The sequence below is a fragment of the Chiloscyllium punctatum genome, chromosome 36 (assembly GCF_047496795.1).
Source record: "Chiloscyllium punctatum isolate Juve2018m chromosome 36, sChiPun1.3, whole genome shotgun sequence".
In the NCBI taxonomy this organism is placed as follows: Eukaryota; Metazoa; Chordata; class Chondrichthyes; order Orectolobiformes; family Hemiscylliidae; genus Chiloscyllium; species Chiloscyllium punctatum.
This window is the reverse complement of record NC_092774.1, coordinates 18,936,152-18,952,356: the sequence shown is the minus strand read 5'-3', so window position 1 is coordinate 18,952,356 and position 16,205 is coordinate 18,936,152. Positions and strand designations below refer to the sequence as shown.

The window sequence follows — 16,205 nt, the reverse complement described above, 5'->3', positions numbered from 1 at the left end:
TTTTGCTTCCCAAAATCAGACCTGCTCACCTCTCCGCAGGATCCCAATGTTGTGAAATATATTAACTTTCAGGTGGAGTTATCCAAAATTCAGAGAGATGTCAGTCTTGATGTTTTTGCTCATCTGCCCCTGTAAGATCCTGAATCAGCACCTTCAGGAGAATTAGTTAGAATGGAGTGAGAACAGAGGGGGAGAGAGAGTGGGATGGTGCCTTCAATTTTGTGGAATAACAAAAGAAAAGGATATTCCACAGAAAGTAGAATTCCTTGTTCAGGTTTTCTACCCTGCACTGACAGTGATGACCTTTGTAATCTCTTTTTACAGAGTATTTGAAGATCTGAAGATGGAAGTTTCAATATCAACACATGAAGTGCTTATGCCCAAAACATCGACTCTCCTGCTCCTCCGATGCTGCCTGACCTGCTGTGCTTTTCCAGCACTGCACTTTTCGACTCTGACTCTCCAGCATCTGCTGTCCTCACTTTGACGTCAGTGTCTGACAGTCACTGCAAGGATGCCTGCCTTGAAGAAGTTTTCCTCCTCTCTCTCTACAAGAATCTCAGGGAGTCCCTCTCCCACTGCAACTCCCAGGTCATTTCCTCTGCCCTGAAGCTCTTCAACCATGTCGTGAAACAGACTCGCTACCACAGCCTCCTTGACCTATCACCTTCATCCCCTCCCCCACTCACCCATTGTATTCTATGCTACTTTCTCCCCACCCCCACCCTCCTCTAGCTTATCTCTACACGCTTCAGGCTGACTGCCTTTATTCCTGATGAAGGGCTTTTGCCCGAAACGTCGATTTCGAAGCTACTTGGATGCTGCCCTAACTGCTGTGCTCTTCCAGCACCACTAATCCAGAATCTGGTTTCCAGCATCTGCAGTCATTGTTTTTACCTCGTCACTCAATCCATCAGGAACACAATGATTTTTGACTATGATTCTGTGAGAAGGAGCAAAGCCTTTTGGTTCCTGTTTGAGCACGTTTTCAGCATCAGTGGGACTGGATGAGAGACCCTACCGTTGCAGTGCACTGAGTGTGGGGCCTGGGAAGAGGAATTTACGGCGGGGAGGGGCTCCACACGCGTTGGTGTGTGGCTGAAGCTTTGGCCATGGAGAAACCTGAGGAATCCCGCCCCGTGGAGAAACCGTGGAAGTGTGGCGACTGTGGGACTGGCTTTCGTGCCCCGTCTGTCCCGGAGACTCATCGGCGCAGTCACACCGGGGAGAGGCCATTCCCCTGCACCGACTGCGGGAAGGCCTTCAGACATTCCTCCAACCTCCAGACCCACCGGCGGGTCCACACCGGGGAGAGGCCGTTCCCGTGCAACGAGTGCGGGAAGGCCTTCAGCAATTCCTCTAACCTGCTGAGGCACCAGCGGGTCCACACGGGGGAGAGGCCCTTCAGCTGCCCCGAGTGCGGGAAGGCCTTCACCTGCTCCTCCTACCTGCGGAGCCACCAGCGAGTTCATGTACCATCGCAGGGCGATTGAAGGAATGACGGCCGAGTACCATTTATTGACTGGACTATCAACCCAGTTCCAGGGATCCCGGGTTCAATTCCCACCACGACAGATGGTGGAATTGGAATTTGGTCAGAAATCTGGAGTTCAGAATCTAACGGTGAAACCATTGTCGGTGGGGTGGGGGTGGAAGAAAACCCCCACCCTGATTCACTCCGTTCTTTTTTAGGGAAAGAAACTGTCGTTGTGGGAGAGGATTCACTCAACCGTCCCAGCTGCATCCTTTACCCGGTCTGGCCTACACGTGACTCCAGACCCACAGCAGTATGATTGACTCTACACTGCCCATCCAACTTACTTGGAAACAGGGATACGTTGAAAATGCTGAGTGAGGCAGTACTTTCTCCGGGTTAAGGCTGTACCAAGGATCCAATTACAAAGGGTCAACTGGGTAATGACCAATAATGAAGAAAGTGAGGGGTTGGAGGGGGTGTGTGCTCTTTGGTGAAGCTGTATCAAAGTTGGGTCGCAATAAAGATTACCTGCCGAGCTCAGGCCAGCTCAGACTCTCATTGAGAGCTTTGAACTGCAACAGGTTTTTGTTTTAAAACTGCTCATTTCTTACAGGTGAAAGTGAGAACTGCTGATGCTGGAGATCAGAGTCGAGCTTAGAGTGGTGCTGGCAAAGCACAGCAGGTCAGGCAGCATCCGAAGAGCAGGAAAATCGACATTTTTTGGGCAACGTTGATTTTCCTGCTCCTCGGATGCTGCCTGACCTGTTGTGCTGATTTCTGACAGCCTCCTGTACTATGTTTCCAATGTTGTGTATCGGTTGCAGCAGTGAATGAGTAGCCAGTATTGTTAGAAATTGTGAATTTTTCAGGAGTGCAGGTACTCCATCATCCCATTGTCATTGTACAGTTTCCTGGCAGCACTGGGAGGTGTGGGCTGTGTCCATTGGAAACGATATGGAGGTGCTGGTGTTGGACTGGGGTGGAGAAAGTTACAAATCACACAACACCAGGTTATAGTCCAACAGGTTTATTTGTAAGCACGAGCTTTCGGAGCGGTGCCCCTTCATCAGGTAGCTGTGGAGCAAGGTCATAAGACACAGAATTTATAGCAAAAGATCACAGTGTCATGCAACAGACAGGACATATTAAACAAATCTAGATTGCAGATTAATCTTTCATCTTTTAGTATGGGCTGCAGGTTTCAGTTCATTAATATGTAAATCCCAGAACTACTTTTAATTCACCTTCTCGAGATGATGTAAGGTTTTATAAAAATAGGTGACGTTGCAGCTCAGATACTGCACAAAAGTGTCTGAATCCCAATCTTGAATCAGACTGGTTCTCCGAACCAAAGTAGGAATTCATAAAATATTACATGGATTGACTGTCTGCAGTTTGTATGATTTTGAGCAAAATTGAATATATCTGCAAATATAATTCTGCAAATGGAAATTCACCCCATTGACTTATGTGTGATTGTATCTGCACGAGTGTGTGTGTGTGTGAGATGGTGTATAAGCCTGTGAGATGGTGTGAGTGTTAGGGTGTGTGTGTGTCTGAGAGAGCGAGAGATAAAGGAAAGGGGTTGCATTTTGCTAAAAGAAGGAAGGGCAGGACTTGTACCATTAATGGTAGGGCCCTGCATCGTCATGTAGAACAGATTCATGGAGGGGGGGGGGGCGTTGAGGGGTTCAGGTACATAAAGTTAAAAATCTCTCAACACCAGGTTATTGTCCAACTGGTTTATTTGGAAACACAAGCTTTTGGAGCACTGCTCCTTCATGGGATGTTTGTGGAACAGGATCATAAGACACAACCACCTGATGAAGGAGCAGTACTCCAAAAGCTAATGCTTCCAAATGAGCCTGTTGGAGTATCAGCTGGTGTGGTGTGAATTTTAACTTCATCCACCCCAGTCCAACACCGGCATCTCCAAGTCGGGGACATAGTTCTTTGGAAGTTGCATCATTGGTAGACAGGGTGGTGAAAGAGGCGTTTAGCACACTCTCCTTCATTGTTCACACCGTTCAGTGCAGGAGTTGGGACATCACGTTGAGGTTGTACAGGATATTGGTTGAGACCATGTGTAGAGTACTGAGTACACTTCTGGTCGCCCTATCGACGACCACAAGTTGTCGGGTGACCTTATTTCGATTTATAAAGTCATGGGGCGTGTAGGAAAGGTAAATATCACAGGGGGGAAAAAATGATGGATCTCCCCTTTTTAACTTCTCTTGACATTCAGACACTTCAATCCTGTCAGTTACAGCCTCATCGCCAGAGAGCAGACTGCGCATGCTCCTCACTGCGCGCAAGGCACACGCCTCGCGACTTTCTTTTGGTGGACCAATCGGAAGCCTTGGAGGACCGGAAGGTGACTGGTCCTCCTGCCAATCAGAGCCTTCCTATTGTCTGAATGCGGAAGTTGGAACACGAGCTTCGGGAGTTGCTGCTGCTCTGTCTCTGAATGAAGATTGAGTTTGCTCCAGACTGCAACCTCTTTACTCTGTCAACCATCTGTGAGTAGGGTACTCTCTTCCCAACTCCTTTTCCTTCCCCCCCCCCCCCTATTCTTGGATTCAATCTTTGACTTCCATTTCCTTTCGGTTGCTGCAAGTGAATGCACGGCGTGGACCGATTCGGGAAAAGGTTTTCATAAACAGAGAGTGGTTCATGTATGGGATGAATGTCCAGAGGTCGTGGTGGATGCACTACCCCCAACAAGACCTCACCAACCCTCTGAAGAGCAACCCTCCCAGACCCACTCCCCAACATTTACCCCTTCACCTGACCCTACAGGCAATTTAGCATGGCCAATTCACCTAACCTGCACATCTTTGGACTGTGGGAGAAAACCAGAGCACACGGAGGAAACCCACACAGACAGTTGCCCGAGGCAGGAATTGAATTTGGGTCTCTGGCGCTGTGACGCAGCAGTGCTACTCACTGTGCCACCTAGGACAGATGAGGACGAACTGCTTTTCCTAGAGAACAGTCAATCTATGGAATTCTCTGCCCAAGGAAGCAGTAGAGGCATCTTCATTAAGTATATTCAAGACACAATTGGATGGGTTTTCATGGTCAGGGAGTTAAGGGTAGTTGGGATAATGCAGGGAGAAAGAGCTGAGCCAATGGATACATCAGCCACAATCAGCTCGGATTTCAGTTTCCCACAGAATAAGATATTGGTCTGTTCTCTGCTCTGCTGGATTTCTGCTGAAGCCTTGACCTCCCCACCCCCCACACCTTCTGGAACACTAAAACATTCAGTTATTCAAGACTCAAGCCACAGTCTCCCAGCCTGTCAACCATCCAGACACAGAGTGTAGTCCTAGCTGGGAATCAAACAAGAAAAACAGAACAAAATTAGAAATAAATAAATGCTCGTGCTTAATGTTTGTTCATGAGGAAGTAAACCAGAAATAGGGCTCTCCCACGATTCTTATAGTGCCCCTCTTGAGGCACTCTCTCACCCTAACATCTAACTATTCATACCCAGCTATGATTTACAACAATATTTACACCAGCAGAATTAAAGCATCTGTTATCAAGTAGACATCGGGATATACAGCACAAAATAGACTTTTCTCTGTCTCATTCACACATATACATCCATGGAGGTGAATTTGTATTTGCAGAATTATATTTGCAGAGACATTCTATTTTTCTCAAAAATGCACAATCTGCAGGCTGATCCATGTAATATTTTGTAAATTCCCCTTTGGAAATAGAACCAGTCTGACTCAAGATTGTGTTACAGACAGACTCTGACCTCACACCTTTAATGCATTGTCAGAGCTGAGCTGTCACATTTTGTTATAAAACCTTGAGTTATCTCAAGAAGATGTCTTTCAGGAAATTCTGGGATTTACAAATGTATGATACGAGCAGCCCATATCCCTCTAAACCCTACCCATTCACGTACCCATCCAGCTGCTCTTTAAAAGTTGTATTTGTGTCAGCCTCCACCACTTCCTCCTGCAGCTCATTCCATACATGTCCTACCCTCTGTGTGAAAAGGTTGCCCCTCAGATCTCTTTTGTTTCTTTCTCACCCTAAACCTATGCCCTCTTGTTCTGAGATGTCCGTCTTGACGTTTTTGCTTTTTCTGCCCTTGTAAGATCCTGAATCAGCACTTCCAGGAGAATTAGTTAGAGCGGAGTGAGAACAGAGTGGGGGTGGGGGGGTGGGGGGAGAGAGTGGGATGGTGCTTTCAATTTTGTAGAATAACAAAAGAAAAGAAAATTCTACAAAGTAGAATTGCTTGTTTAGAGTTTCTACCCTGGGACTGACAGTGGTGACTTTTGTAATCTATTTTTACAGCGTATTTGAAGATCTGATGGCGGAAGTTTCTCAATCAACAGATGAGAAGCATTGACCCTCCTGCTCCTCAGATGCTGTCTGACATCCCCATGCTTTTCCAGTGCCACATTTTTCGACTGACTCTCCAGCATTTGCGGTCCTCACTTCAACCTCAACGTCTGACAGTCACTCAGTCCACCAGGACCGCAACGATTTTCGACTGTGATTTCTGTGAGAGGGATCAAAGCTTTTTGGTTCCTGACTGAGTATGTTTTCACCGTCAGTCTGACCCACTGAGTGTGGAGCCTGAAACAGTTGGACGGCCTGGGAAGAGGAATTCACGGCAGGGAGGGGCTGGAAAAGCGTTTATGTGCAGCTGAAGCTTCGGCCATGGAGAAACCTGAGGAATCCCGCCCCATGGAGAAACGGTGGAAGTGTGGCGACTGTGGGAAAGGCTTTCATTTCCCGTCTACCCTGGAGACCCATCGGCGCAGTCACACCGGGGAGAGGCCATTCCCCTGCACCGACTGCGGGAAGGCCTTCAGACATTCCTCCCACCTGCTGGCCCACCAGCGGGACCACACGGGGGAGAGGCCCTTCAGCTGTCCCGATTGTGGGAAGGCCTTTTTCTCTGCCCTGTTGGCCCACCGGCGAATCCACACGGGGGAGAGGCCGTTCAGCTGCTCTGAGTGTGGGAAGGGCTTCAACTATTCCTCTGACCTGCTGAGGCACCAACGGGTTCACTCAGGGGAGAGGCCCTTCAGCTGCCCCGAGTGCGGGAAGGCCTTCAGCAATTACTCCAACCTCCAGACCCACCAGCGAGTGCACACGGGGGAGAGGCCCTTCAGCTGCCCAGGTCTCCTCCCTGCTGAGACACCAGCGGATCCACACCGGGGAGAGACCGTTCACCTGCTCTCAGTGCGGGAAGGGCTTCACCTGCTCCTTCCATCTGCAGAAGCACCAGCGAGTTCACGTGCCATCGCAGGGGGATTGAAGGAGTGACGGCCGAGTGCCATTATCGATTGGACTATCAACCCGGTTCCGGGGAGTCCCAGGTTTGAATCCTGCCAAGACAGATGGCAGAATCGGTATTCGGTCAGAAATGTGGAGTTCGGAATCTAACAATGAGACCGTTTCAAGGAGGGGGGTGGTGCGGGGGAGAAAGCCCCCATCTGATTCCCTCTCTCCCTTGTTAGGGAAGGGAACCACCATTGGGGGAAAGGATTCACTCAGTCGTTCCAGCTGCATCCTTTACCCGGTCTGGCCTACACCTGACTCCAGACCCACAGCAGTATGGTTGACTCTACACTGCCCCTTCCTGGCAAATGAGCGGGGAGAAACTTACTTGGAGACAGGGTATGGGTTAAGATTGCTGAGTGAGGCAATACTTCCTCCGGATTACGGCTGTACCAAGGATCCAATTACAAAGGGACAACTTGGTGCTGACCAATAGTAAAGACAGTGGGGTGTGTGTGGGCTTTGATCTTGAACTGTTTAAAAAGCTGCTACTTTGTCTATGCCTTTTTGCTGGGGGAATCTGAAGCTGTAACAAAGTCGGGTCACAATCAAGGTTACCTGAACTTACCGCCGGGCTCAGACTCTCATTGAAAGCTTTGAGCTCCGAGAGGTTTTTGTTTTAAAGCTGCTCCTGTCTTTCAGCCTCCTGCAGAGTTTCCAATGTCGTGTATCAGATGGAGCAGTGAATGAGTAGCTTGTATCATTAGAAATTGTACATCTTTCAGGTACTGCGTTGTTTCATCAGCATTGTCAAGTTTCCTGGCAGCACCAGGAGGTGGGGGCTGTGTTCAGTCGAAATGATATGGAGGGGTTGGTATTAGACTGGGGTGATAAAGTTTAAAAAAATCACAATACCAGGTTATTGTTCAACAGGTTTATTTGGAAGCACTAGCTTTCTGAGTGCTGCTCCTTTATCGGGTAGCTGTGGAGCAGACACAGAACGTATATCAAAAGATCATGCAACTGATAGAATATATTGAACAAGGCTAGATTGCTGTTAAGCCTTTCATCTCTTAGAATGGGTGCAGGTTTTGGTTCATTAATGTGTAACTGCCAGCACATCTTTTAAGTCACATTCTTGAGATGACTTAAGGTTTTATAAAAAAGATAACATCTCAGCTCAGACCATGCATTAAAGGTGTGAGATTTGATTCTGTCAGTATTCCAATCTTGAATCAGACTGGTTCTATTTGCAAAGGAGGAATTCATAAAATATTACATGGATTGACTGCCTGGACATTGTGTGCTTTTTGACCAAAATTGAATGTATCTGCAAATATAATTCTGCCAATACAAATTCACCCCAAAGAATTGTGTGCGCGTGCATGTGAGTTTGTGCGTGAGAGTGTGTACATGCTTGGTAAAGTGTGAGTGTGATGGTGTATAAGCCTGTGAGAGTATTGGGGGGAGGAGGAACGTGTGTATGTGTGTGTCTGAGTCTGAGGGGGAGCATGTGTGTGAGAGGTATTAATACAAGCAAGGGGTTGCATTTTGCTAAAACAAGGAAGGGCAGCACTTGTCCAGATAATGATAGGGCCCTGGGTCATGTTATAGAACAGACAGACATGGGGGGGGGGGTGGTGTTCAGGTACATGGTTCTTTGGAAGTTGCATCACAGGTAGCCAGGGCAGTTAAGAAGGCATTTAGCAGCATAGCATTCATTGTTCACCCCATTGAGTATCGGGGATGGGACATCATGTTGAGGTTGTACAGGATGTTGGTGAGGCCACTTGCAGAGGACTGAGTACAGTTCTGATGGCCCAGTATTCTTCCAATTACAATCAGAGAGGGTTCGGTAAAGATTTACCAGGATGTTGGAAGGACTGGAGGGTTTGAGTTATAAGGAGAGGCTGGGACTTTATTCACTGGAGCACAGGAAGTTGGGGGTGACCTCATTGAGATTGATAAAATCCTGAGGAGTGGAGGGAAGGTGAATAACAAATGGCTCTTGCTTAGCGTAGGGGAAATCAAAACTAGGGGGCTTTTTTTAATGTGAGGAGAGAGATTTAAAAGGAACCGGAGGGGCAACATTTTGAAAGAGGGTGATTTGCATGTGGAATGAACTTGCTGAGGATGTGGTAGATGCAGGTACGGTTACAACATTGAAACAGCATTCGGATGGATACATGAGTAGAAAGGTTTAGAGGGATATGGGCCAAATGCAGGCAAGTGGGACTGGTTTAGATTGGGAATCCTGGTCAACATGGACGAATTGGACCGAAGTGTCTGTTTCTGTGCTGTATAACTTTATTGAAACCAGTAGATTTCTGAAAGGGGCTTGACAGGATAGATGCAGATAAAATGCTCCTTTGTGGGGAGGGTCATCGAATTCCGACAAGGTGGAAGCGGGCCATTCAGCCCATCTATTTCACTCTGGCCCTCTGAACAGTATCCCACCCATACCCAACCCCTGACTCCGTATTTCCCATGGCCAAGCCACCTTAACCTGTACATCCCTGGTCACTTTGGGTAATTTAGCACGGCCAATTCTCCCTAACCTCTACACCCTAATCTATAAATTACCTTCTCAAGAATGTAATTTAAATGCAGAGCTTTTCTAAGACTCAACATTGGGACACAGACAGAATTCACACCTATTGTCTCTACTTATAAATAGGGCAACGTCCCTTTGAAATGTAGATTCACTTCGATATAACTGCGTCACTTTACATATGAAGATATCCCTTTGAATGTGCTCACATCCCTTTGAAATATAATCTTGTCCATTTAAACCTCTTTATTTACAGAAATACCCGTTAAAATGTCCATGTCCCTTTAAAATGCAGATTTCCCCCTTTAGATATGACGCCGTTCCGTTCGATGTCGGAATATCTGTTTAAATTGAGCCGTGAGCTTTCCCAATGTAGACAGGGCTCCTCGAAACGTGGCAGTGTCCCCGCCCCCCGCAGCTGCAGAGTGAGACAGGAGAGTTTGTTTTTGTGAATGAACAGTTGGAGCGCGAGGTGGCTGTGACTTGGTGACGGTGAGGATCACCCGACCCCGCCCATCCCCAACCCCCCGGCCCCGCCCATCCCCAACCCCCCGGCCCCGCCCATCCCCAACCCCCCGGCCCCGCCCATCCCTCCCCGGCCCCGCCCATCCCTCCCCCGGCCCCGCCCATCCCCCCCCCCCCCGGCCCCGCCAATCCCTCCCCCCCCCCGGCCCCGCCCATCCCTCCCCCCCCCCGGCCCCGCCCATCCCTCCCCCCCCCCCGGCCCCGCCCATCCCTCCCCCCCCCCCCCCCGGCCCCGCCCATCCCTCCCCCCCCCCCGGCCCCGCCCATCCCTCCCCCCCCCCCCGGCCCCGCCCATCCCTCCCCCCCCCCCCGGCCCCGCCCATCCCTCCCCCCCCCCCGGCCCCGCCCATCCCTCCACCCCCCCGGCCCCGCCCATCCCTCACCCGACCCCGCCCATCCCCCACCCGCGGTCCCGCCCAACCCCCCCGGCCCCGCCCAACCCCCCACCCGCGGTCCCGCCCACCCCTCCCCCGGCCCCGCCCATCCCCCACGTGCAGACGTCACGCGGGGGCGAAGGCGGTTGGGAGGAGAAGTCGCTCGAGCGAGGAAGCGGCGGGAGGGCGGCCGTTAGGAAAATCCAGATATCCTGAATTAATCTAGTCCCCTTTGCCAGCGCTATATCCCTCTAAACCCTTCCTATTCATATACCCATCCAGATACCTTTTAAAGGCTGTAATTATACCAGCCTCCTCCACTTCCTCTGGCAGCTCATTCCATACCTGCACCACCCTCCACATGGAAACGTTGCCCCTTCAGGAACCTTTTATATCTTTGTGGCCTCACCCTAAACCTATTCCCTCTAGTTGTGAGTCTCACCCCAACACTGAGAAAAAGGCTTAAAAACATTGCCAAATATCGAGCCACATTGGGGGGAATTATGGCTCTGCCCTTTCTGTTCTCCGATAGGTATTTGGAAACTTAAAATCTGTCAATAACATCAGCATTGCTACAGAGCACGTTGTGTACACTCCTCAGTGTCAACAAGCAGGGCACGTGTTTGCCAATGTCACCAAAACATTGGGCATGTTCCTCGCTGTCGGCAGAAAAGTTGTGAAACCTACTTTTGATGGACGAATAAGGAGCACTGGAGGACCAGGGGGAGACTTGTCCTTCTGCCATTCGGAGCTCCCCTATTGGTGAATGTGGAAGTTGGACCATGAGCTTCTTAAGGTCCTGCTCCTCCTCTCTCTGAATGAAGATTGAGCTTCACCTCAGACTGCAACTTCTTTCCTCCGTCCAACATGTGAGTACAGCACTCTCTTTTCTCACCCCCTTTTCCATTTACGTTTCATTCTGGGGTTCAAGTGTTGACTTGGAGCAACTGAAAGGAATGGGAGTGAATCCAGCGAGGGGACAGACTCTGGAAAAGTTAGTCCAGGCCTGTGTCTCAATTGGCAAAATAGACAGACAGGAGACTGGAAGAGCAAGCCAGGCAGTATCAGGAGGTGGAGAAGTCGAGGTATCTGGTGTAACCCTTGTTCAGGACTGGGGGGTGGGTATAGGGAGACCTGTGGAACAAGGGTGTGCTGGGGGCAGGGTATTGAAGTGGGGGTAGGTGGAGACAGGTAGAGGGTACAATAGACAATAGGTGCAGGAGTAGGCTGTTCTGCCCTTCGAGCCAGCACCACCATTCATTGTGATAATGGCTGATCATCCTCAATCTGTATCCTGTTCCTGCCTTATCATCATAACCTGATACGACCTGGTTGGTGAATGGGAGGAAGGAATCTAGTTGGCAGGGAAGAGTGGAAGGGGCTGGGAAGTGAGTTGGGGGATGGGATGGGAGATTATTTGAAATTGGAGAACTCTGTGTTGAGTCCTCCGGTCTGTTGACTGCTCAGACAAGATGAGGTTTTGTTCCTCCAATTTGTGGTTTGGTTTGTTGTAGTAATGGAGGAAGCCAAAGATAGTCATGTCAGAAGGGGAGTGGGAAGGGGCATTAAAATGGGTGGAGACTGGGAAGTCCGCTCAGCCTCTGCGGACCCGGCTGTGATGCTCAGCAAACCGTTCCTCAAGTTTACGCTCGGTTTCCCCGATGTAGAGAAGACCACAATTGACAAAGCACAGCAGGTCAAGCAGCATCTGAGCAGTAGGACAGTCGAAGCTTGGGGCACGAGCACTTCATCAGGAATGATGTGTGGATGTTCCGAGGGGCATCAGTGTCCTTCTGTGCCAGTTGTCAGACAGGTGCAGCAGGCAATGAGCAAGGCAAGTGGTGTATAAACAAGAGGAATTGAGTTCAGAAGTGGGGATGTCTTCCTGCAGTTAGGGGGTCATTGAATATATTCAAGGCTGAGTTCATCTGATTTTTATGTGAATGTTTATGGGGAAGGCAAGAAAATAGTTTTAAGACCAGTATAGAACCGAGTTACAGAGCCATACTGCACAGAAACAGATCCTTCAGTCCAACTAGTCCATGCTGACTATGTTCTCAAACTAAACCAGTCCCACCTGCCAGTGTTTTGGCCCAAATCCCTCCAAACCTTTCCTATTCATGAACTTATCCAAATGTCTTTTAAAGGTCGTTACTGTATCTGCATCCACCACTTCCTCTAGACATTTAGTCCACACGTGAACCACTCTATAAAAAAAATTGTGCCCTTCAAGTCTTTTTAAAATCTCTTTCTCCTGTCACCGTCAAAATTTGCTCCCTAATCTTGAAGCCCCAACCCTAGGGGAAGGACACCCGTCGTTCACCTCGTCTCTCTCCTCATGATTTTATAAACCTTGATAAGGTCACATCTCCTCCTCCTCTGCTCCAGTGAAAGTCCCAGCCCATCCACCGAGATGCAGGTAGATCCATATCCAGTCATGATCGGTTCAATGCTGGTCCCAATTCTCTCTCTCGGTGTCCAGGACAGCAAGAGACCACAAGACACAGGAGCAGAAATTAGGCCACCAGGTCTGCTCATTCCATTCAATCATGGCTGATATGTTTCTCAGTTACATTCTTCCGCTATAAGCAAAGTGAAAATGGAGGGAGTGAGTGTGGGATGGAGATTTTCGGTTTCCAGGGAATAAGAGAGGAAAGAGTTCACTATAAATTAGAATTTATGGGATCGGCTGATGAGCCGAGGAGTGTCAGTTGGAGTTTAATTTAGAGAAATCAGAGGTTTGTATTTTGGTCAAGCAATCCAGGCAGGACTGACACAGTTAAGGGGAGTGTTGCAGAATAAAGAGACCTTGGAGTGCGAGAGTCTCAGGTGGATAGAGTAGTGAAGGCGGCGTTTGGTTTGCTTTCCTTCATTGGTCATAGCATTGAGGATAGAAGTTGTGAGATTATGTTATACACACTTCCCACTCGAACGTGCTATCTAACTGCTTAACTGTTTTTAGTGAATATAATCCACACCTCCCGCTGCTGCCATTACATGGTTTGTTTGGAAGCCCTAGCTTTCAGAGTGATTAGATTTATTTTAGACTTTATTACTTACAGTGTGGAAACAGGCCCTTCAGCCCAAACCGACCCTTCGAAGAGCTACCCACCCAGACCCTTTCCCCAACATTTACCCCTTCACCTAACACTACAGGCAAATTAGCGTGGCCACTTCACCTAACCTGCACATCTTTGGACTTTGGGAGGAAACCCACGCAGACACGGGGAGAATTTGCAAACTCCACACTGACAGTTGCCCGAGGTGGGAATTGAACCCGGATCTCTGGCGCTCTGAAGTGCTGCTGCTGCGTCAGGTGGTTGTGGAGAATAAGGTCATGATTAGACTATTTATAGCCAACGGAGTCCAGTTCATGGAGATGTGATACATTAAACAATTTAGATTAAATCTTCCATCTTTTAGAATGGAGTTCTGTTCTTTGGTATGTTAATTCCAGAACCTGTTTTCAGTAACTTTCTCAAGAACGTAATTTAAATGCATTGCTTTTCTATCAAAAATGTCAGGCTGACTCGACAGAATTCACACCTATTGGTGGGTAGGCTGGGACCTTTTTCACTGGAGCACAGGAGGTTGAAAGGTGAAGGTATCGAGTGCCTCATTAGCAAGTTTGCAGATGACATTCAGATTGATGGAAAGTCAGATAGTGAAGGGGACTGTCAGACGCTTCAGCAGAATATAGATCGGAGAGTTGGGAAGAGAAATGACAGATGGAGTTCAACCCAGACAAATGTGAGGTGATGCATTTTGGAAGATGCAATTCAAGAGCGAGCTATACAGTAAATGGAAAGGTCCTGGGGGAAATTGATGTACAGAGAGAGCTGGGTGTTCAGGTCTATTGTTCTCTGAAGGTGGCAAATGCATGTCAGTAGAGTGGTCAAGGCAGCATACAACACACGTTCCATCATCGGACGGATTGAGGAAAAGATTTTGGTTTGGCGCATTTGGAATACTGCGTACAATTCCGGTCGCCAGATTTCCAAAAGGATGTGGATACGTTTGGAGAGAGTGCAGAGGGGGTTCACCAGGATGTTGCCTGTTATGGAGAGCGCTAGCTATGAGGAGAGGTTGAGTAAATTAGGATTATTTTCACTGGAAATAAGGAGGTCGAGGCGGGGTGGGGGGGTTCCTGATTGAGGCCGAAAAACCATGAGGGGTGTAAACGGGGTGGATAGGAAGAATTATCCTCCCAGAGGAGAAGACTTAATTACTCAGGGTTACGAGTTCAAAGTGAGAGGGGAAAGGTTTGAGGGAGATCTACATGGAAAGTTCTTTACACAGAGAGGTGGTGGGTGCCTCGAATGCATCGCCAGGGGAGGCAGTAGGGGTGGGATCGATAGTGTCATTTAAGATGTATCTAGACAGATACATGAATGGGCAAGGAGCAGAGGGATACAGATCCTTAGAAAATAGGCGGCAGGTTTAGATAGAGTATCTCGATCAGCATTGCCTTGGAGGGCTGAAGGGCCTGTTCCTGTGCTGTAGGGTTCTTTGTTCTCTTTATAGAGGTTTCCAAAATCAGGCTCACTGCCTTTATTCCTGCTGAAGGGCTTTTGCCCGAAACGTTGATTTCGCTGCTCGTTGGATGCTGCCTGAACTGCTGTGCTCTTCCAGCACCACTAATCCAGTGCCTGCAGATTGTGCAGTCTTTCAGCAAAGTAGAATGTTTAGGGTGCAGGTTTGCTCGCTGAGCTGTAGGTTTGATATCCAGACATTTGATTACCTGGCTAGGTAACATCATCAGTGGTGACCTCCAAGTGAAGCGAAGCTGTTGTCTCCTACTTTCTATTTATATGTTTGTCCTGGATGGGGTTCCTAGGATTTGTGGTGAAATCAAAGTTATGAAGAGAGATACATATTTTGTTTTACCAACTACAATGGCAGTGCAGAGAATTTCAGAAAAGTGCAATAAATATTTGCTTTTTACCCCTTATTCAACTCATTCAAGAATTTCAAATTGAATCTGAGCTAACTTGAGAGCAAATGGCAACATTCGTTTGTTAATAGACTCACCATATATTATGAAAGATCACTTTTAGCTAAGTCACAATGTTTAATCCCAAACAGAGCAATTAAGTGCAAAGTTACGTTCAACCATTTAATAAAACCCTGCAAATTTTATTTTGTATGAAAATACAATCATTTTATAATTTGGATAAGATCTTTACAAAGGAAATATATTAAACAAAATAGCTTTCCTGGGTATCAATATTGACAACAGTTATGCAGCTATTATTTGGCAATTGACCAACTAATTGAAATAGTTTCAGAATAAATGAGCTGCTTCATTATTACACATTGAGGTATTGCATATCTTGGCTCTCACCCAAGTATTGTCCGAAGAAAAAAATGTATCTGGATGGAGACATGAATAGGAAGCATTCAGAGGGATATGGGCCAAATGCTGGCAAATGGGTCACTTGATTAATTTAGGATATCTGGTTGGCCTGGACTGAAGGGTTTGTTTCTGTGTGTCAGTACAGACGCCCCTCTTCTGGGATCCCCGTACCAGCTGTTATTTTCATGAAATAATCTGACAATTGTTGACTTCCATCAACCTATTCCATCCGGAGAAATTTCCTCTCTCTGCCAAGTGTGGTTCACGTTGGCAAGTTCAATCCTCCTCAGCAAAAAGGCAGAGAGAAAGTAGCTGCTTTTTAAACAGCTCAAGATCAAAGCGCACCCCACCGTCCCCCCCCTCCCTCCAACTCACCTCACTTCTATACTATTGGTCACCACCAAGTTGTCCCTTTGTAATTGGATCCTTGGTACAGCCTTAACCTGGAGGAAGTATTGCCTCACTCGGCAATTTCAACCCATACCCTGTATCGCACCATCTGCTGCAGTGGGATTCAAACCCGGGAGCCCCTGGAACTGGGTTGATAGTCCAGTCGATAATGGCAGTCAGCCATCGCGCCTTCAATCCACCTGCGATGGTACATAAACTCCCTGGTGCCTCCGGAGGTTGGTAGAGCTGGTGAAAGCCTTCCCGCACTCTGGG

The 16,205-nt window shown here is 48.2% G+C and overlaps 2 protein-coding genes across 3 annotated transcripts in view; one reads left to right on the top strand and one right to left on the bottom strand.

The window, feature by feature from the left end:
• Nucleotides 1-16,205, top strand: part of LOC140460878 (uncharacterized) — a 108,165-nt gene that overhangs the window by 70,499 nt on the left and 21,461 nt on the right. The window contains exons 4-5 of one of the 2 annotated variants that reach the window (XM_072555584.1): nucleotides 1,217-1,427; nucleotides 6,317-6,603. In XM_072555584.1, the coding sequence (XP_072411685.1) occupies nucleotides 1,217-1,427; nucleotides 6,317-6,603 (498 nt within the window). Of the gene's footprint in view, nucleotides 1-1,216; nucleotides 1,438-6,316; nucleotides 6,604-16,205 lie in introns of both variants that reach the window. The other variant, XM_072555583.1, reaches the window with a different exon arrangement.
• LOC140460883 (uncharacterized) overlaps nucleotides 1-16,205 on the bottom strand; it is a 76,045-nt gene that overhangs the window by 54,685 nt on the left and 5,155 nt on the right. The gene's annotated exons all lie outside the window — the stretch shown is intronic.